This window comes from Ovis aries, chromosome 22, assembly GCF_016772045.2.
Source record: "Ovis aries strain OAR_USU_Benz2616 breed Rambouillet chromosome 22, ARS-UI_Ramb_v3.0, whole genome shotgun sequence".
Classification (NCBI taxonomy): Eukaryota; Metazoa; Chordata; class Mammalia; order Artiodactyla; family Bovidae; genus Ovis; species Ovis aries.
Window position 1 is genome coordinate 18,306,410 of NC_056075.1, and position 22,286 is coordinate 18,328,695.

General features: G+C 44.0%; 1 protein-coding gene across 5 annotated transcripts in view; it reads right to left on the minus strand.

Moving 5' to 3' along the window:
* Positions 1-9,979: 9,979 nt before the first annotated feature.
* ARHGAP19 (Rho GTPase activating protein 19) overlaps positions 9,980-22,286 on the minus strand; it is a 64,407-nt gene continuing 52,100 nt past the window's right edge. For 3 of the 5 annotated variants that reach the window (XM_004020077.5, XM_042239078.2, XM_042239076.2), the window contains exons 9-12: positions 21,340-21,438; positions 19,239-19,349; positions 18,632-18,710; positions 9,980-13,821 (exon numbers count right to left, since the gene is read on the minus strand). In XM_004020077.5, coding sequence (XP_004020126.1) covers positions 13,817-13,821; positions 18,632-18,710; positions 19,239-19,349; positions 21,340-21,438 — 294 coding nt within the window. In that variant the 3' untranslated portion in view covers positions 9,980-13,816. The remainder of the gene's footprint in view (positions 13,822-18,631; positions 18,711-19,238; positions 19,350-21,339; positions 21,439-22,286) is intronic. The other 2 variants (XM_042239077.2, XM_060405113.1) reach the window with 1 other exon arrangement.

Below are 22,286 nucleotides of genomic sequence, written 5' to 3' on the forward strand. Positions count from 1 at the left end.
AATACTGGAGTGGGTTGCCACGCCCTCCTCCAGGGGACCTTCCAGACCCAAGGATTGGTCTCCTGCAGCTTCTGCATTGCAGGCAGATTCTTTACCGCTGAGCCACCAGGAAAGCCCTCTTCTAAGCTTGAGTGAGTAAGTGATAGTAGCTCAGTCACGTCTGTCTCTGCGACCCCATGGACTGGAGCCCACCAGGCTCCTCTGTCCATGGAATTCTCCAGGCAAGAATACTGGAGTGGGTTGCCATTTCCTTATCCATCTTCTAAGCTTACTTCTGGATAAATTTAAAGAGAGATTGAAGAGAGGTCCCCATCCACCCAATCGCTAACTCCTAATGCTTTAAGCAGGGGGATGGGGGTAGGTCGCCTGCGCCATCTAGTGGCCGAGATGGTGATTATCAGCACCTGTACTTGGACATTCTCATCCCAGAAGGCCGCTCAATGGAATAGGGTAGTGAGATGTGGAGGCTATTGAGTTCTTGAAATGTGGTTTATCTACATTGAGGTGTGCTGTAGGTGTAAATTATATATTGGGTCTTGAAGACTTAATGCAAAAAAAAAAAAAAAAAAAGAAAGTAAAAGATCTTCGCTAGGAGTCCGTTAAGACCGCACTTCCACTGCAGGGGGCATAGCCTCCACCCCTGGTCCCGAAACTAAGATCCCAGACGACCTGCAGCAAGGTCAAAAAAAAAGGTAAAATATTTCACAATTGTGCATAATGGTTAAATATTGGTTTTATAGTTATTGCATGTTAAAATGGTAGTCCTGGAGCAGGGGGGGCAGCAAAGGAGCTGAATCAGACAAAGCCCGCTCCAGGGCTGGTTGCCTCCCCTGTCTGTCTAGACAGCAGTGCGCACAGGCGTTCCTGCACTTCTCAGGGCCTTGGTTTCCTCCTCCTTAAAATGGATTAATGATACCACTATCATGGGATTTTGATGATTAAATGTGATAGGGCTTATTAAAAACTCCTCAGACAGAGTGGGCGTTCAGTGGAATTGGTTTCCTTCCTCTCAGAGCTGATAAAAATGCCAGGAAAACTATAGAGGAGGCGGCCTACCCCAGGCACCGTCAGAGGCGCTCGAAGAGCTTCTCTTCTCCCACATTATTGCTAAGTTGCAGATGCCTTAGCTGAGTCATCGGGTTCCCTCATTGTGGAGGATCAGCTCCAGCTGTGGGCCTCCTGGATGCCCCCCCCCGCCCCCAACCATTAGCACCAACTGTGCACCCAGCACCAGGCACCAGCTCGCTCTGCATCCTGCCAGGCAAGGCTGAGTCTGCCGTTCTGCCTGGGTGTCTCCCAGTCCGCACACTTGCTCCTCCCCTTCTGCAGTGAGCCACGCCTCCCCCCGCAGCCCCTGCATCCACACCCACGACTGGGCACACACTGCTCACCCACTGCCACCTCTACATCAGCAGTTCTCAGTGTTGCCCCTGGTCCAGCAACAGCAGTATCGCCTGGGAACTTGTTAGAAATGCAGATTCCAGGACCCTGACCACCACAATCAGAAACCCCGGGGGGCAGAGCTCAGCCACCAGGCCAGTTCTTCTCAGCTCCTATAGCCAGGTCTCGCCTTCTCCCCGCCACCTCCTCTGTCCTGTGACCCCCGTACCTGACACCATCCTGTTCTCTCCCCCTTGCCCACATTGCCCACAGTGATGCTGACCACACTTCAGTCATAGCAAACCTCTGTGTTTTCTGTCACACGAGCCGGCCACTTTTCTATTTCTTACTCAACAGTTTTAAGTCTGACACTAGTTCAAATACGCATGTTAGCCTGGCCCTAAAGAACCTATAAATTCAGACGATATACAAGTTATATTTTTCCTTTGCACATTAAAATAAACCCTATTAAAATATGGAGTTCATCCAAAGCACCGCCTAAAAGTTATTTGGGGGAAACAGAGCCTTAAGTGTGGCCTGGCTCCCCCAGAACACACTCCACCCCCTGCCCATCCCCCAGAGCCTCAATTTCTCCTTCGTCTCTCATTTCACTTCACGCTTCTATCAATGCCCCCTTCCTGGACCACTGAGTTAGCTACCCTCTCATTCGCCCGTCCGTGACTCTGATATCCCTGAGGACTCCCCATGAAATGTCACCAGCCCAATAAGTACATATGGGATGACTGAACTCTGGGCCACCAAGATGTGGCCAGAGCACCCCAGACCCCCTCCTTACACCCTCTGCTCTCTGCATTATCTCCAGAAAGTGTCCCTGGGCCTCCCCACCGGTCTTTGCACCTTCTCTCCAAGAGCTAAACCCTTAAATCATTAGTACCCAGTCAAAAATAGCCTCCTTCATGCCCCTCAAAATCTAGTCCAGGCTGATCTAGACTAGACACACACATACAGACAGACTTTCTGCTAGGGTATAGTGTATATTGAGAAAAGTACACATATAAGTTCTCAGTTCAATTAATTTTCAAAAACTGAACACACCTCCTTAAGCAGCACCTCAGAACTTCTTGCTCACTTACTTGCCATTAATCACTGCCCACTGTCCACCACAATCCAAGAGTAAGCAGTCTATTTTCTAATAGCAGATTCATTTTGCCCATTTTTGTACTTGAATGAGATCAAACGGTATGCAGTTTTATGTCTGATTTTCAGCCATATTCTTACATGCAATTATAGATCACGTGTTCTCACGGCTGTGTACTATTCAAAACTCCACTGTATTACTTTCCTATTCCTGCTGTGACAAAGTACCACAAATTTAGTGGCTTAAAACAACAGCTTCATTATCTTACGGTTCTGGTGGTCAGAGGTGAGAATTAGATCTCCTTGGGCTAAAATCAAGGTGTTGTCAAGGCTACATTTTTTTCTGAAGGCTCAAGGGAGGAATCTACTTCCTTGCCTTCTCCCATTTCTAGAGGCCACCCATACTGCTTGGCTTATGGCCCCCTCCATCCTCAAAGCCAGCAACGGCTGGTTGACTTTCATGTCACATACTCCAATTCTGACACTCCTGCCTCCCTCTTCCGCACTTACAGGACCTTATGACATTTGCCCACCCTGGTAACCCAATACAATCTTTTTAAGGTGATGAAACTCTTAATCCGTCTGCAACCTTATTCCACCTTGCTATGTAAGATAACACACTCACACAATGTGGACACCTGAGTGTTTGCCTTATTCTGCCTACCACACCCACCACATATCCGGCTACTGCACTGCTGATGAGCCCTTAGGTTGTTCCAGTACAAGAGTGTTGGTGAGCATATTTCTGTTGGGTATAGACACATCAGGGGACTCCTCAGGTGGCTCATGGTAAAGAATCCACCTGCCAGTGCAGGAGAAGTAGGTTCGATCCTTGGGTTGGGAAGAGACTCTGGAGAAGGAAATGGCAACCCACTCCATTGTTCTTGCCTGGGAAGTCCCATGGACAGGAGGCTGGCAGGCTACAGTCCATGGGGTTGCAAAAGATTTAGACGCAACTTGGAGACCCACTCCAGTATCCTTGCCTGGAAAATCCCGTGGACCGAGGAGCCTGGTGGGCTGCAGTCCATAGGGTGGCAGAGTCAAGCACGACTGAGCGACTACGAGACAGACTAGAAACTTAATATAACTGACCTACAGGCTAGGTGGCCAGCTTTAGCAAACTCTGCTGATTCTCCCTAAAGTGGCTGAGCAAATATAACACTCCCACAGCCACATGACGGCTGTTGGTAAAGAACCCATCTGCAATGCAAGAGATGACCTGCAATGCTGGAGACCTGGGTTTGATCCCTGGGTCGGGAAGATGCCCTGGAGAAGGAAATGGCAACACACTCCACTATTCTTGCCTAGGAAATCTCATGGACAGAGGAGCCTGGTGGGCTACACTCTGTGGTGTCACAAGTCAGACACGGCAGTGATAACCCACCACTCCAGCACGTATAAGCTCCCCTTGTGCTCTGTGCTGCAACGCTTGGATCTCCCGTGGCTCTCACAGACACCAGATGCTTCCTTGCCCCTATGCCTCTCTTCATGTCTGCAGGGCCCAAAATGTTTCACCCAGCCATCCACTCATTTCCATTGCGGTTCCCCAAAAGCAAAACACAGTTGGACAAAATCAGGCCATTTTCTGACCCAAATCACGAATTTGTGTGGCTATCCAAGGGCACTTTCAGTTCAGTTCAGTTCAGTTCTCTTGCTCAGTCATGTCCGACTCTTTGCGACCCCATGGACCACAGCATGCCAGGCCTCCCTGTCCATCACCAACTCCTAGAGTTTACTCAAACTCATGTCCATTGAGTCAGTGATGCCATCCAACCATCTCATCCTCTGTCGACCCCTTCTCCTCCTGCCTTCAATCTTTCCCAGCATCAGGGTCTTTTCCAATGACTCAGTTCTTTGCATCAAGTGGCCAAAGGATTGGAGTTTTAGCTTCAGCATCAGTCCTTCCAATGAATATTCAGGACTGATTTCCTTTAGGATGGACTGGCTGGATCTCCTTCCAGTCCAAGGGACTCTCAAGAGTCTTCTCCAACACCACAGTTTAAAAGCATCAATTCTTCAGCGCTCAGCTTTCTTTATACTCCAACTCTCATATCCATACATGACTACTGGAAAAACCATAGCCTTGACTAGACAGACTTTTGTTTGTAAAGTAATGTCTCTGCTTTTTAATATGCTGTCTAGGTTGACCATAACTTTTCTTCCAAGGAGCAAGTGTCTTTTAATTTCATGGCTGCAGTAACCATCTGCAGTGATTTTGGAGCCCAAAAAGATAAAGTCTGTCACTGTTTCCACTGTTTCCCCATCTATTTGCCATGAAGTAATGGGACCAGATGCCATGATCTTAATTTTCTGAATGTTGAGTTTTAAGCCAACTTTTTCACTCTCCTCTTTCACTTTCATCAAGAGGCTCTTTAATTCTTCTTTGCTTTCTGCCATAAGGGTGGTGTCATCTGCATATCAACAAACCTATTACTTACAGAATCTTATGATAACAGCAGTTTCAGGGGCCACATAAACTCCCTCCTCCCACTCAGAGCCATTAAGTCACAGGCACCACAGTTGGTCTAGCATGTGCCCTCCAGAAAAGCTTGCCCAGATCTCTCAGTTAGACCCTGCGCCCCTGTCTCTGCTTTGACAGCACTCAGCTCTACCTTGCCACTTCCTGGGTCATATTAGAATCCAGTCTCTCCCACTGCACTGCATCACAGGGGCAGAAGAAGACTGGATATAGCTCCAGCCAAGCCCAGGTCCTCCTGTGTTCCTCAGTGACAGGCACCAGCACCCTCCGCACATTTCCATCCAGGAAGGAACAGCTTCCCTGACAGATGATCCTTCTATTATTGGACAGGTCTGATCCAGCTCAGTACATTTACTAAGAGCCTTCTCTGTGCCAGGCACTATATGAAGCATCGTGGGAACAGATTATGAAGAACAGCTCCTGCCTTCAAGGCACTCAGGTCTCCAAAAGCCCAGAATCAGTCCTCTCCTTTCCTGCCATGGGTCCCAGAAATACAGAAACAAGGGTCCTCCCTCCTCCACCTCCAAACAGGTACAGTCAGCCAGGGAGTGAAAGGAGATATTGTCAACACACTCACTACAAATTAGAAGGGATTCGTGACATAAATAATCTCCAGTGACAGAAATGAGATGGCAGCCTGGGGCAGGCATGTGGGGGACTGACTGTTGAGTGGCAGGAGAGAACTTTCTGGAGTGATAGGGATGTCACACATCTTAATTGGGGTGTGAGCTTCAGGGATGTAGAAATCTGTCAAAGCCTATCAAACGGTACACTTGGTAGAGTTGATCTGAAGAGAGACACAAACTCAAGTGTCCCCACTGTCTCTCACTGCCACTCACTCACTTGCTGGCTCATCTCAGCCCCAAGTCACCATCTTTCCAAATCTCTGTTTCTGCCAGTAAGAGTAAAACTCTTACTCTAAGCCAGAGACAGGGGAGCTCCCTGGCTGAAGCAGGCGTGGGACAGCTGGTGTCCTCTGAGCCCCTCCCCTGTTCACAAGGACCCCAAGGTGCCACCACTACTGCTGAGTCCCAGACAGCTCTGACTGGCTCTGACTACATCTATCTCTGCTTGAGACTAAATATATCCTCCCTTTCCTCCAAACCAGATGGTTTCTAGACTCGTCTGGAAAGAGGCGGCTGGGGAAAGCGAAGCAGAGACCAGGAGGAGGGCCATGTCTCTCCTCTTCGCCCTAGTTCATTCAATGCAGCATACACAGCGAGTGTTCAAGGCTGCCATACAAGACCCCTCATTCAAGTCCTTAATAAAGCCTGGATGAGGCATGAGGTTTCCACTAAGTCCCAAGGGCTTTTCACCAGCAAGAGGCAGAAGGCCCTGGCCCCAGACTTCCAAGCTGTACAGTATGCCTAATGGGTCCTTATGCCCAGGACGATGGGGAATGGGGGAGGGAGGTTACATTTTTAATGTTTCCTCTCCTCTGACCAGGCCAGCTTCCATCTCTGCTTTCAGTAGTCGCCTGCATCTAGGAAGAACTTTCTTAATACACACACGTTCCAGTCTCCACAGTTTATAGCAACATTTTCACCCACATGGGAAATTCAGGACACACGCTCCCTACTGTGAATTCATTCACTTAAAATATCTTGATGGATCACAGCATGGACAAACCCCAAAGGGCAGCACCCCCTCTGGGAGAGGCAGGCAGCGCTTGACACACACCCTGAGCAAAGTCCCCTGGTAGGAACCTCACCGCCCCAGGGCTGCAGCCCATAGGTACTGGTGAGCTGGACCACGCTGAGGATTCCCAGAGCCAGCCATGAATGACAGGAGCCAAGCCCAGAGAAGCCAAACGATAAACCTGTCACTGCCTTTTTCTACCCTCCCCTCCACTCCCCATGGTGGTCTCAGGACTAAAAGAAAAGAGGTGATGTGACCACAGGAACTGATGGAGTTGAGGAATAGGTTCTGGGGAAGAAAGAAGAGCCTTGGATTAGAGCCCCAGGAGCTGTGGGGAAAAAAAGCAACGTAAGTCACATATATAATTTAATATTTTCTAGCAATCATGTTAAAAAGATAAAAAGAAACAGGTAAGATTAATTTTAATGATATAATTAATCCAATATACTAAAATATCAAGGAATCAATATAAAATTAGAGACATTTTTATATTCTTTTTCTTATAAGTCTTTGAATTCTGGGGTGTATTTCACACTTAGAGAACATCTTAATTTAGACTGGACACATTTCGAGTGCTCAGTATCCACATGTGGCCATTGGGCAATGCATGTGGGAGAGCAACAAACGAGGACAGACTTTCCGGTGGGGGTATGGTGTGTTTCAGTGAGCACCAACCCTCCTGGGTCTGAACACCGTTCCTGGAGGGCACACCACACTATCATCCCAGAGCCAGTACTGGGCATCACTGGAGAAAGTCCTGTGCAGAGCTGGGTCCCAGCTAGGAGCAGCACAGCATCGTGCAAAAGATGCCACATGGGGCTTGAGGGCCAAAGCCAGACTGTGGAGGACTTGTGTTTGGCTCCCATGAGTTTTGGGGTTTTTCTTAAGTGTCACTGTATTTTTATTTTCCTTTATACTTGGCCCTGTTCTTCCCAATTCACCCCTCCCCCAGTTTTGTGGACCTATTAGGAGTTTTTCCCTCATGTGATAGCTCCCCTTTATTCTCATCTGTTTGGCTGTTCATTTGAAGATAGCCAGTGGGAGGAACTTGTATTACGATTTGTTTTTAATATTTATTTATTTATTTGGTTACAGGTCTTAGTTGAAGCATACAGGGTCTTCAATATTCGTTGCAACACGCTGGATCTTTAGTTGCAGCACGTTGGATCTAGTTTCCTGACCAGGGATTAAATCCAGGCCCCCTGCATTGGGAGCTCAGAGTCTTTGCCACTAAACCACCAGGGAAGTCCCCCCCATGGTGTTTTTAAATCTCTCAAAGCCGTTGTTGTTTTCATGACTTTACACTTCCTTCCTGGCTCCTATAGACACTGGGGTGTGTGACCCTGCTTAAGACCACAGTTCTTAAAGCCCTGGATGTTAACCTTGACTCCACCACTTTTTAGTTGACAATGGATACATTAAACTCTTCATATGTGTCTTTTACTATAAAATTGGGGTTAAGAATACTTCACAGAGATGTATGACTTTAACGAGAAAAGGAATTAATTGGCCAGCACAAAGCTTAGTACATAAGCACTCAAAAAATTGTGGTATTAATTTTTCATTCAGACGTGAATTCCTTAGAGCCCCTATTATATTCCTCTTCCAGTATTGGAAAACTGGCAAGTACACGGGCAGGAGGAGCTCTTAAAAGCATCCCCGACTTTGGTGCAGAGGAATGGTTTCCGCACTTATAATTTTAAAACAGTCTGTTTCCGTTCTTTGTTGCCCACAGATATGGCTCTACTGAATTAAACATTCCTTGGGGCCAAAGCATCGAAAATTTTAAAAGACTGACTTCCAGTAATAAAAGGAGAAAGCTAACAATGACACCAAGGGCCCCTCCTACTAATCTGCATACTGGTTCCAAGGCCGAAGACTGGGGATCCAGGCACTGGATGCTTCCAATAAAGGATAAGATATTCATATCAACTAGGATCAAGACCTGGCCACTGCTCAACCCCAGTTTTTGGTTTTGCTTTTTATAGGGAACTTAAGAGGCTAGGACATAAAAGCAGCACCTATCAAACCTGATGGTCCCACCCCAACCCTCTAGCCTAGGTCTCAGGCCTCTTCACCATTCCCACTCTCGTGCTTCTAATTCAGGAATCTAGGGGGGGGCAAACATGGGCCACCTGCCATGGGGCACAAAGGTCCTGGCAGGGGAGAGAGCCGGCAGACTCTTCCCAGTTCCCTCTTCCCGCCGTGTGATGCACGTCTCCTCCTTCTCTCCGTTCTGTTAGTGACTGATGCTCACGTGCTCATCACTCGACTAGACATCTTGAGCCTCCTCCTGTTTTTCAGTCACTCCTGTCCCTCTACCCCTTTTCCTTTCGCATTACTGAGTTTCCCATGTGCTGTTAAGGGTCCCTCCACACTTTAAAGGAACAGAACTAGCTCCTTTTTCTATTGCAAATAATGTGAACTAGTCCTTGGGGGATGAGGAGAGAGTGACAGACGGTCTGAGCAGCCCCTTAGGGAGCTAACACAGCTCAAGAGGAACACAGAGGCAGGTAATGGAGCAAAAACAAGAGTTTTTTATTTCTATTCTGGATGGAACTCTTTTGTTATCAAAAATAACCATGTCAGCATCAGTAAGCCGCTGATTATAAAATGTGTCCTTGGCAGAGACAGAGAAAGTTAACATTTAATGACTACCTGCCATCTGCCAGGCACTAAGTAAGGCTAGTGGAGCTCAGTATTCAGCGGTCAAGGACTCCTCTGGGATTCTTATGGAGGCTCTGAAATCTCTCCCTTAGAAAAATTCAAACACACACAAAATTTTACATAGAATTACAGGAGCAAAAGATTCCTGAAATCACAAACTCCAGATGAAAACCTTTGTGCTAAGCCCTTACATGTGCCTCTTGAGCATGGCATCGTTGAGATGGTATCGCTACCCACTCCCTTACAGAGTGGGGAACATGCCCAAGCCCACATACGTAAGTGACAGAAACAACATCTCAACCAGAGTTGTCTAAACACTACAGCTTGCTGGCCTAGACGAAAATGCCACTTGGTTTTTACTGTCACTATAACCATCACTCCTTGTTTTCAAATGAGGAAATAAAGATTATGTGAGAAACTGAAATCTGGGCAAAGCATACTAGACTCAGCCAAGGGAAATCAGGAAACACAAAACTCCCAGAGGTTCCAATCCCATTTCCAATCAGCCAAAAAAGCCCCACTCCCCCTGAACCCACCCACCCAGCTGGAGAGCAAGCCAAAGACACACTGTTCTTAGGTGTCACAGTCCTCAGAACAAGAGGCCACCTCTGTCATAACAGCTCAGTCAAACTTGAAACAAACCATTTTTTTAAGAGGCAACCTCTCTTTAAAATAATCCATCAGTCAAATGTAAATGAAGAGACTGATCAAAGCCTATAGATATGAAACAAAAGAAATTTAATTTCAGAATATTACATGAATATAAAAGAAAAACAATACATGTTTCTTTACAGTTACATATATATATAGGATATAGCTGAATAAGAATGAAAAAATTAAAAATGGTTAGACAGTTAAGAAACCTTGCTTCTCTTGTTGAACGAGCTTGGGGTTAGTGAAAAGGCAAGCCTTGCTATGAAGAAAGGACCCTGGGGCAGGAGTGTTTTTCCCAACCAGTTCTGCTGGTCCCCAAACGTGTCTGGGGGAGTGCTCAATGGCTCTTTAGCATCTGCTGTGGCCGCGCACACTCCAGTTTCCATGGTAACCCGAGCACTCAGGCTATCAAGTCTTAACTCCACCTCCTTGCCAGCCCTCCCATCCACTCTCCACCTGTAGAAACAGCTCAGCATGACCTGCGGAGGAAAGCCAGCTTTCCCACAGTGAGTTTTAGATCGGATTAATTACCACTGGTCTGGAAAGCTTGTGTATCTTATAAACCTGAATCTTCCCCAATCTCTACAGCAATCCTGCCAACTGCTGGTATCCAGCTTTGGATCCAGGTCCTATCTTCAGTACCAAGGCTTCCAGATGGATGCGGGTCTCTCCTGGGGAAAGGAATTCTACTCAGAAAAGACTTCAGAATGAGAGCCAGCCTCAAGCATGTGTGTGAGGCTCTGCAGGAAGTAAGGAAGCAGATGAAGTCAAGAGACCACTCTGCGACCACAGGATGTCCTGGAAGGCAGTGTTTTAAACCGTATCCTAACAGAGATTTCTATGAGGAAAGCTGAACAGAAACACTGCTGTTCCAGAGGAGAGAATGGCTCTGCTCTGACACTCTGCAACCACTGGCTTTCTTACAAGCCAACAAAACAGCCACCGCTGGAACATCCAGTGATCACCGCAGTTAACCCCAAATTGCTCTGTTTCCCAAGGTAGCCCACTGTCATTCCTGACTACGGAAGAATCGTTAGGGGTAATGAGCTGGTGGAGGGTCAACTACAGTTTCAGTTGATTCATGAGGTACCACCTCCTTGACTGTGTTTGGTGCTCAGGTACAATCAGTATCATCTAATCCTCTTTCATTGCTGCAGTGCAGTCTTTCCAAGCAGGTGCGCTGCACCACTGTACCAAGTTAGAAAGTTAGAAAGTCCAGCGCCCAAGGTTTTCACTGACTCAACCAGGATGGCTCACCCAGTGCCAACTGATCTGAATTAAGGAAGTGGTCTGCATTTTTTATGCTTGACCCCACATAAGATATACTGCCCCCATTAATATTACATCAAAATCCACTGCAACTGACCCCAGAAAGAAAGGAAAATTTAAAAACAAGAGGCATTTCCAACGAAATTGTTTCAACATGAAAAACAAACAAAAAACAGATTTTTAAAAATATTACATATTTTTAAAATTGTTGAATACTGGCTCAAAAATGCCTGCCCACCAAGTCAGAAGGGCAACAGTGTCCTCCTGTAGCAAATGCTTAAAGGGTCTTTTTATTCTCCCTAAGATTCCACAGGATTAGAACAGTTACATATTATAAGGCAGAAGGTTATACTGTTTATTTCTCAATCTGGATTCCAACTAGATCACAGCTTCTGTTAAAAAACAAACAAGAAAAGACCTTCCCTTACAGCAAGGGAAATCATATTTAATAAATACTTTAATGAAACACACATACCCAAATACCTACATAAACTGCCCAAAGGGGCAAGCTATATAGAAGCACATGACAGAATCTCTCACCACCCCAGCCCCAGAGCACTAGGCTGGATTACTAAATGCACTCAACCAACTAAATCTCAAATAGAACCTCCCTCAGATAGAACCACAGAAGCACCTCAATGACAAGGAGGTATGAGGCCACAGCTCGGCTCCCTCCACCTGTGCCAGACCACGTTTGGCAGACCACACCACTCCAGAATGAGACGCTCAGACAAACTAAGAGAGCAAGTATTGAGTTAAGGGAGGACACCACTTTCACCTGGTCGTACCAAAAGGGGTCTGTTTGAACTCACTAATAGCTGGTGCAAGAAATTTTATAAGGAAAAAAGTCAAATAGAACCCGACATATATGAACTTGCTAATAAGTATTTTTTAAGAATGACATAAAACTACTGTAGAGAAAGGGACTTCTGAGCAGCGTTATACTCCTAACCATATATTATTCACAATCTATCAAGTTGGATGGCCAAATTTTCCATTTTTCTCCACTACTGTTGTTACAGTGGCAGAAGAAACAGAAAATACAGCAGACAAGACTGACTTCCAGATACAAGCAAACTGTGCTCCCCAGAATCACGTTCTGTTTCCGCAATAACACACCGACAGTTTATAGACAGGGCAGAAGTCATCTGCTGGGCAACTGCCTTTGCCCTGAGGCCTGACTCAGCTCCGGCACGTGGGGTGAGAATGGTTACACGTCTAACAGAGCAAGCATAAGCTCCCTCCTGCTCCTGCTGCTCTCTGGACAGTGACGCCTCACACTGGATCAGAGCCTTGCCACTCTCCTCAAACACATGTGAACATCCCCAACGCAGTCAAAGCGCCAGCCCATCTCCAAACTACTCCCGGTGCCCACTGTGACAAGGAAAGGGGCGGGCCAGCAGCCACTCTTGAACACAGGTGATAAACCACAACTGCTTCCAAACAAGAACATTCTTTCCTTTAAATCTCTCAGTCCTGCAGAGAAAGATGCTCGCTTCCTTCCTCTGACTCCAGCTTGCTCTCAGGAGACGGATCAGCCTGCACACCTGATCCCTTAGAAGGATGCAGTGTAATCTCATCCATCAGGAGTCATCCTGGCCATAAAGCCAGCTCCAGCCTAATCCTACTCCAGAGCTTCCACTACATACAGGTATTTCAGCAAGCCTCACGTAAACTGTTGGTGTCATGCCTTGAGTCACAGTGACTGGGCACAGAAGGCACCACATTGGCACCAGAGATGTTTTAGGTGAGAAGAATCTGAATGAAGGAAGGAGTTCGGCAACCATACGACTATTCTGACATCACTGAGAAAAGAGGAAGACAGGGAGGGAGACAGAAAGGAAGGAGGGAAGAAAGGACACAGTTTAACATCGTTTGTTAAGATATTGCATCATTCTGAATTATTCAATACTGCAGGCCAAACACCTATAATCTCAGGCCCAAGAAATCATTAAAAAAAAAAAAAATTCCCAGGAAAGCGATAAATTCTTTGGACACAAATAGGTACTGAGGAGTACAGCCTCATAAGACAAAGAGCTTAAGGTGAAAAAGAGACAAGACATCTGGCTTAGGGCCCATTTTAATTACCTATCCAAAATATGGCTTTTTTAAAAATAAGAAAAAACAAATAAACAAAAACAATACCCAACATATCCCTCAATACTATCAAAACAGAGAAAAGTCCAAACTATCAGTTAAAAATAACATCAATCCACTAGGATTGACTGCACTTTTTTTAAAAAATCACTGCAGCTGAGCACAAACTTCAAATTTTCAGAAAACAGAACCTGCCTAAACAAACACATGGAATAGGCGGAGGAGTCTGCCTAGTTCTGCTCATTGATTGTGCTGTGTGTAAGCTGGTTTGGCTGTTTAGTAGTTTCCCCAGAACATTTTTTTAAAGAGAGAGAGAGTTGCTAGCACCGGTTTAGTAGGCAGAATCTGCAGACATCTCCGCTGAGTGAGGTTAGAGGTATCAGTTGAGTCACAGGATTAGTTGGCTTTCACAATTCAACATGCAGCAAGCGAGCTGCAAGTCCCAGCTTTTCTGTGGGTGGTCACGGCCCGTGGCCCACAGAAGAAAGAATTCTGGGTGAACAACAGGAAAACTCTGGATCCTTCAGAAGAATCCTAGGCTGAAAGAGAAAAAGGAACATTAAACACATTTGTAAATATTTCTTTCTGCAAATATCCCACCTAAAAGCTAGAGAAATCTATACTTAGTATTTTGTACAACCTGAGGGTTAGAGATCAATCCATTGGATCACTGAAAAAGCAAGAGAAACAGAGAAAAACATCCACTTCTGTTTTATTGACTATGCCAAAGCCTTTGACTGTGTGGATCACAACAAACTGTGGAAAATTAAAGAGATGGGAATACAAGACCACCTGACCTGCCTCTTGAGAAACCTGTATGCAGGTCAGGAAGCAACAGTTAGAACTGGACATGGAACAACAGACTGGTTCCAAATAGGGAAAGGAGTACGTCAAGGCTGTATATTGTCACCCTGCTTATTTAACTTATCTGCAGAGCACATCATGAGAAATGCTGAGCTGGATGAAGCACAAGCTGGAATCAAGACTGCTGGGAGAAATATCAATAACCTCAGATATGTAGATGACACCACCCTTATAGCAGAAAGCAAAGAAGAACTAAAGAGCTTCTTGATGAAAGTGAAAGAGAAGAGTGAAAAAGTTGGCTTAAAACTCAGCATTCAGAAAATTAAGATCATGGCATCTGGTCCCATCACTTCATGTGATGGGATACCAATGTATCCTTCAAAAATAACTTATGCTTGGGGAACAGAAGGGGAAACAGTGGAAACAGTGACAGACTTTATTTTTTTGGGCTCCAAAATCACTGCAAATGATGATTGCATCCATGAAATTAAAAGACGCTTACTCCTTGGAAGAAAAGTTATGACCAACCTACACAGCATATTAAAAAGCAGAGACATTACTTGGCCAGCAAAGGTCCGTCTAGTCATGGCTATGGTTTTTCCAGTGGTCATGTATGGATGTGAAAGATGGACTATAAAGAAAACTGAACACCAAAAAATTGATGCTTTTGAACTGCGGTGTTGGAGAAGACTCTTGAGAGTCCCTTGGACTTCACGGAGATCCAGCCAGTCCATCCTAAAGGAGATCAGCCCTGGGTGTTCATTGGAAGGACTGATGTTGAAGTTGAAACTCCAATATTTTGGCCACCTGATGGGAAGAGCTGACTCACTTGAAAAGACCCTGATGCTGGGAAAGATTGAAGGTGGGAGGAAAAGGGCATGACAGATGAGATGGCTGGATGGCATCACTGACTCAATGGATGTGAGTTTGGGTGGACTCCGGGAGTTGGTGATGGACAGGGAGGCCTGGCGTGCTGCGGTTCGTGGACAGAGGGAAGGGGAGGCAGACGACAGTAAAGCACTGCAGAGATGGAAAAAAACTAAAGAGGAAGGAGCAGGAGAACAGTGTGAAGAGTCGGACAGGAATGAGCGACTGAACTGAACTGAACTGCAGGTTAGAGAGTCTAATTGAGAAGCGTTTACTCTCTACCAAGTAAGCATCATTTTGTTCTCTTGCCCTAATCTCACTTTATTAAATCATGTTAATGGCAATAACACTACCTTTACTGAGTGCGTATTTTGTGCCAGGCATTGCTGAATTCTTTATGTATACTGTCTCATTCACCCTCACAAAAAACTGCATGAAGTAATGTTCTTGCCATTTTATAGGTAAAGAATCTGAAGCCTACACCAATGAACTTGCTCTAAGATATATAGCTACTAAGGCTGAGGACTAAAACCAAGTCTAACTGAACTCAAAGCTCATATTCTTACCACCACTACGTCTCTCACCAGCAAATGTTTACTAAATGCCTACTGGATGCCAGGTAGTCATTACAGTGCAGAAGAGAAGGGCAGGGGGTCACAAACATATCAAGTTTGGCCTTTGTCTTCCAGAAGAGAAACTAGCTAAAGAAGTAAGACAAAACATATGAAGTAAATAACTAAGATAAATCACATTAAATGTCAACATTTTAGCACTGTCAATAAGAGTTCAAAGGAAAAAGTACATTTGTCTGAGATAGCCAAAGAAGATTTTGCAGAAGAGGTAGGGTTTAGGCTGGCTAGAATTCTGACTGCTGAAAAGAATGCCCATTAATACATGGGTGCTAAATCAGCAGTTCTCATCCGGGAGTGATTCTGCCCCCTTCCCTGAAGGGGATATTTGACAATGTCAGGGAGCAGACACTGGTTGTTACAACAGGAAGAAGGGTACTGGCATCCAGTGGGTAGAGACCAGGAATGCTACAAACTCTCACACAATGCACAGGACAGCTCCCCATAGCAAAGAATTATCTGGCTTAAAATGTCAATAGTGCCACCTGAGAAACTTCAGGCTAAATACATGTCTTTGGGAATACACTATTGATTATGATAATAAAATTGCATTATCTTCTTCAAAAAAAAATGTGTTCCTTTAATAAAATCAACATCAAAAAAAAATCTAGTACTGTATTCATTGTGTAAAAGAAAGAGATGGCAGGTACTTGGATCTGTGGACCTGGAGACTAGACAGAGTTCAGATCTGGAGCTGCAGGCTGGGGAAAGGGTATCAAACAGGGAACAGAACTGAGCTGCAGAAGTAGACCAAACTGCTAAGGGGACAGGCACGGAGGGGAGGACAGGGACAGGCAGAGCCTTGAGACAGAGCACTGAAAAAACATGAAGAGAGGCAAGGGGAGGCAGACGACAGAAAGGCACTGCAGAGATGGAAAAAAACTAAAGAGGAAGGAGGAGGAGGAGAACAGTGTGAAGTCATGACACCCACAGGTGTTCCCAGACAACAAGCAAACAGGGAGAAGGTGAAGCGAAAATACCACTGCCTAGGCTGCAGACGGTGACTGCAGCCATGACATTAAAGACACTCACTCCTTGGAAGCAAAGTTATGACCAACCTAGACTGCATATTCAAAAGCAGAGACATTACTTTGCTGACTAAGGTCCGTCTAGTCAAGGCTATGGTTTTTCCTGTGGTCATGTATGGATGTGAGAGTTGGACTGTGAAGAAGATTGAGCGTGGAAGAATTGATGCTTTTGAACTGTGGTGTTGGAGAAGACTCTTGAGAGTCCCTTGGACTGCAAGGAGATCCAACCAGTCCATTCTGAAATCCCAGCCCTGGGATTTCTTTGGAAGGAATGATGCTGAAGCTGAAACTCCAGTACTTTGGCCACCTCATGCGAAGAGTTGACTCATTGGAAAAGACTCTGATGCTGGGAGGAATTGGGGGCAGGAGAAGAAGGGGGCGACAGAGGATGAGATGGCTGGATGGCATCACTGACTCCATGGACGCCAGTCTGAGTGAACTCTGGGAGTTGGTGATGGACAGGGAGGATTGGCGTGCTGCGATTCATGGGGTCACAAAGAGTCGGACACGACTGAGCGACTGAATTGAACTGAACTGAACTGAACTGAAGCCAGTAGGAGGTCATTCATTATCTGTGGGCCTCCACTTTTCTGAACCACTAACATTTTTGAGAATCTTATAAAAACTATATATTCTCTCTTAAAACTCCATCAATAAAACTCCATCAATAATACCAGGAACTTTATTAGAGCCCTTAGAAAGTCCACAGTAAACAGGAAGAATCTTTGCTCTAAAACTGCTTGGTAAAATATCAAACTAGCTTATTTTTTAATGCATTTCTTTCTTCCAAAAGTAGAGCTGTCAACATAGACAGTATTTCTTGATTATCTTCAAAAATGAAAGCAATAAAAGGTATAACTACTACAAACAAATGTATCCTTCAAAAATAACTTATGCTTGGTTTGGACTTAGATAAGTAGAAATCTTTAGACACATACACTCCAAACCCTGAACTTGCCTCAGTCAGTCAATTGAGCCTACAAGTCAGAGGCAACAAGGAAAGAAGAGAGAGTTCAGATCATTCATTCAAGGATAAGTAAGAAGACCATACTGAAATCTAATTTCGTAGAAAAGAATAAAGATTCATCTGTAAGGACTGGGCTTTTGTTCTCCTTCTATTGCTTATATCTCAAACAGTAAGTATGCTCGTATTTCAATGGTAAAATGACCATATCAAACCAGAAATTACTTCATCTGCCATGCAAGCCTTATAGAACCAGACCACATCTTGCCCAGTTTTCCTTAGTAACAATTACTACTGTCTGTTAATGCTTTAACAATCACAATGTGCTTTCAAAACATTCTTTTAATTGAGACTCATTAGAAATCTAAGAAGTAGATACAACTGTTAATATTATCTCCATTTTTGGAGGAGAAGGTGGGTTGAGAGGGAGTGGCTGGTCCTAACCACAGATCCCCTGGCCTTTCCAGTGAGCCATGTGGCTTCCTCAGAGAAAAGCGCAGCAGTCGGTGCCCTCCATCGGCTGAGCCTTGGGCCATCAGCAGTCTCAGCACTAAATTATCCTTTTTACCCTAAATATCCTTAAAAACATGGTGTATGATCTGATTTCCGAGTCCTTTAGCATGAGCTCTTTATTTGAAAAGCCTAATTGAATAAACAAAGCTGAAATCTACACAGAAAAATAACACAATTGTTCCATGTTTGCTGAGCACCTTCTCAGCACGCCTGTACTTGGTTTCACAAGTTAGTTTACATTTGCTTTTAATTTGCTTAACAAGTACTCTTAAAATATCCTTCCCATGTGTCCTGTCTGTCTGAGGATTCAGGAACCCTGCGGGTCTGTGTTCACAGCTCTGCCCTCAGCACCTGGGACAGTTCTGAGTAGATGTTCAGGAACCATCTGCTACATGAACTCCAGGGTAAGGACCCAGCCTTGTAATTTTTACATTACTTCTAACTACCACCATACCACACTAGGAATTCAAAACCTGCTACTGACTGACTAGATGCGGAAAGGAACTACATCCACTGGGACATGCAGAGTAAGTTCAACCAGTACCTTTTTTCCCCTCTTTCTTCCCCTCAGGCCATTTCAGTCTTGTTGGTGTCATCAGGACAGCTGGAGAGCCAGAAAATAACTGGAACGAGAAAATTTTAGAGTGGCTTAAATGTCCTAATGTCATTCCTATAAACAGATTTTGCTAACAGAGGAATTATTTACTTGTTCAATTTCAATATGAAGAGTTTTACCAACATATTCATATCTCATTAATCTAACTGTTTTATTGCTGGCTTAATGAAGTAGCCATTCCTGGAGGGATGGCTCCATGGCTAATGCAGCGCCAAGCAGGCCTGACTCAAATGTTGCCCACCCTGTGGAGCCTCCCACTAAGCACCGCTCCCTCCAGGACTGTGTGTGCGGAGCTATTTCACTGCACTGGTCATTGCTGCCTATAGCTGGCTATGTCCTCCCTGAACTTGAAATGTGTTTGTTGAATGAATCAGTGAAAGCCTACAGAAAGAAGACAATCAGCATAAATGAAAAGATCGAGAAAAAAGGCTGAAAGGCCCAAAGAAACACAGTAAAACAAATGACGGCATGTTAATTTTCTCCTGTTCCACAGATGAACACATACAAAGAAAAAGTACAAAGAGCTGTATCTTACTAAGTTCATATTTTCCTTGCTGGCTCTCTTCAATTCACCAATGGCTACAGAATCCGGAGGAGGGTAATTGTTTTTCTTTTCTGACATCATTTGATTTCCCAGGACCTTCCGCTGATTTAGGAAAAGAAAATATTTGATTTATAAACAGCTACTATATCTGTATTATATATACCTATACTGGCCTTCAAAACTACAGTTTCTTAAGTTAAAAAATCTCAGCTCTCTGATAAAGTCCCACAGGCATCTTACACGAGAGGTCAAAGCATGTTACTAAAATTGCCTTTCTTTAGGTGATCACTATTCCTTTAGTCCTCTATCTAAAGGACCGAAATGTTAAAAGAAACTTTATAGTTGATTTAAACCAACCAATATGGGCCCATTACAATGTTTCTGAGGCCATAAAAGAAATGCCAGTTACCTACCAGTATAATTTTTTCCCTAAAGACATGTCTCTGTCTCATGACTCTTAAGAGTCCCTCCTCCCCTCCCTACTAAGAGACACTTAACACAGGACCCACTCTAAGATTTTGCTTCCCTGTCATGTCTTCCTCACACAGGATTGGAAAATTCGGAAAAATTCTCTAAGAGCTCCTATTATAACCACAAGAGGATACGGGCCTTCTTAAAAAGGTCCTGTGACTATACTGACATTCAACGCAAGACTAAAAACCCTTTGATGTCTGAACAGCTTAGAAGCTGATGTAACCTACTGTAACAGCTGACAGTGACAATTCTACCATCTTTGAAGAAATCCTCTCTTTCTTCTCGTTAGAGAATAAATTTGAATTCCAAAAAAAGAACATATCAAAACTAGAACATTAAACTTTACAATATAAACATCAGTAGGAATATTCTGATGCAATAAATCATTTACATAAGAGGAATTTTGGAGGAACAAAATCTAGCCAAAAAAAGGTATCAAAGCAGGAAAGAAATCAAATAGCTAAAACACAGAAATGCTGGAAAAATAAGGCCAGTCCATCTTCCTTTCGAAGTCAGATACCACCTCACAGTAAGCTGAATAGGGGATGCCAGGAGTCATAGGACTAGCTATAAAGCTTCCACTGAATTTTTAACAGACCTTTCACTATTCCTTTGCTGTCAAGCAGAAACCTACATCTATTATTAGCTTGAAAGTCTCCTCATTTACAACGAAAACACTTAATCCTTCTGTCCTACAAAACTTGTTAACACTGTGTCTAAATTATTGTTCTGAAATGTTTTCTCCTGATAGAATTATAAGCTCTTTTATAATTCTAAAGTTTTAAATTCTCTCTCAGTAAAGAAGAGGGCAGATGCCAAGAGAATATTATATTCTTACCTTTCAAGCAACAATTAGCAATACTTCTAGAACCAACAGCAGAAGAGCTCACTATAAAGAAAAAACTATACCCATCTAACTTCAGTTAAAGGAACATTTGTTTGACTAACACAGAGAAACATTTATTTAACTATTACTTTTCTCATTACAACCATCTCTACAGCCAAGAAGAATGACAGACCTTCCTTGGCTTCTTTACGCCTGGAGATCTGAACCCCCATAACCAGCTATCTACTCCCACCTGCTGGTAATATCCCTTAGTTACAAGTTCAGATCATCCACGAAGACCGGAGTAAACTGAATATACAATCATGGCAGCAACAGCACAGAAGTATATGTTGCATTTGTTTTAAAAACAAGATTTTTAATGAAGTTTTAGATGAAGAAAAGAAAACAACTGATCAAAATTTGGGGTTTACCTAAAAGCCACTAGGCTATCAGAAAATCTATTTCTAGTGTCTGTCAACTTTTTCACTTCTCCTTAACTTCAGCAACCTGCACAGTAAATCAGGAAATGTCTGTCCTTAGCCCCAGGAGACAGCAAAGGACCTTTATTTCTCTTACCCCTTACTTCTCAAATCACAGAGTCCCTTCTCTGATTTGAAACACAGCAGAACGCTTTGAAAATTAAAAGCATTTCCAAATTCTATCCTTTTCTCTTTATAAGTGAACCCTTTATAGAACCCCAAAGAATGGAGTAAAACTGTTTATGCCTAAGAAGAGCCAGACTGTTAGATTTTCTCACGATCAACGTTGAAAACGACAGCACAGCATGCCTACCTTAATGAGGCCACTGAAGGACCGAGAGCGAGCCCTTTTCCGCACCGGGGGAGTAGAAGGCTCGCGTCCCGGTGTCTGGGTCCCAGAATGCTTATTAAACTAGAAGCAAACATCGAGAACATTTTGTTACAGTCTCCCATCAAGAGACAGCATTCTGTGACAATTAATAACTAAATGTAAATACCCAGAGACGTCCAGGAATAAGTGAATGTGTATATACATGGATTAGCAGGCTGGCAAGCAAATCACAAAGGCAGAAATTATGCCACCAAGAAGTCAAATTTTATTAAATTAGCCTGAGGGTAAGTTAAATACTACATACCCCAAAGCAATCAAACTGGAATCAGATTAAGCTTCTAGAATTAGATCTAACCACCAGTTTACAGCAAATACAGAGGACTAAGGAACATCTTAAATAATACCACAGGAATGCAATCAGCAAAATCCTGACTGTGGGAGACAAACAATCTGCTTTCTTTCACAAATAAAGTGCAAAGAGAGTGGGAGGATGTGTGTCTGTGTGTTTAAATGCAATGTGGTATCTGGACTGGCCCCTAGAACAGAAAAACGATGTTAGTGTTAAAACTGGTAACATCCAAATAAAGTCTGCAATGTTAACAGTAATGTACTAATGTTAACTGCTTAGTTTTGACAACTAAGGCGGAACATTAGTTAACATTAGAAGGAACTAGGTGAAAGGTATGTGGGAATTCTGTACTATCTTTGCAATTTTTCTCCAAATCTAAATTATTTCAAATTTAAAAGTTTAGTCAAACAAACAAGCTTCAGCAATTTTTAGGGAGGAAAAAAAACAGGAAGGGAAGAGAAGGGACCTATGTATTAAAAGAAACCTAGTAGCTGTATCAGCTTCCCCCAGAGAATGCATACCCTTTGGTCATGCCACTTCTAGGAAGTAATCTGTAAAGAGAATACTTATGAACAAAAAT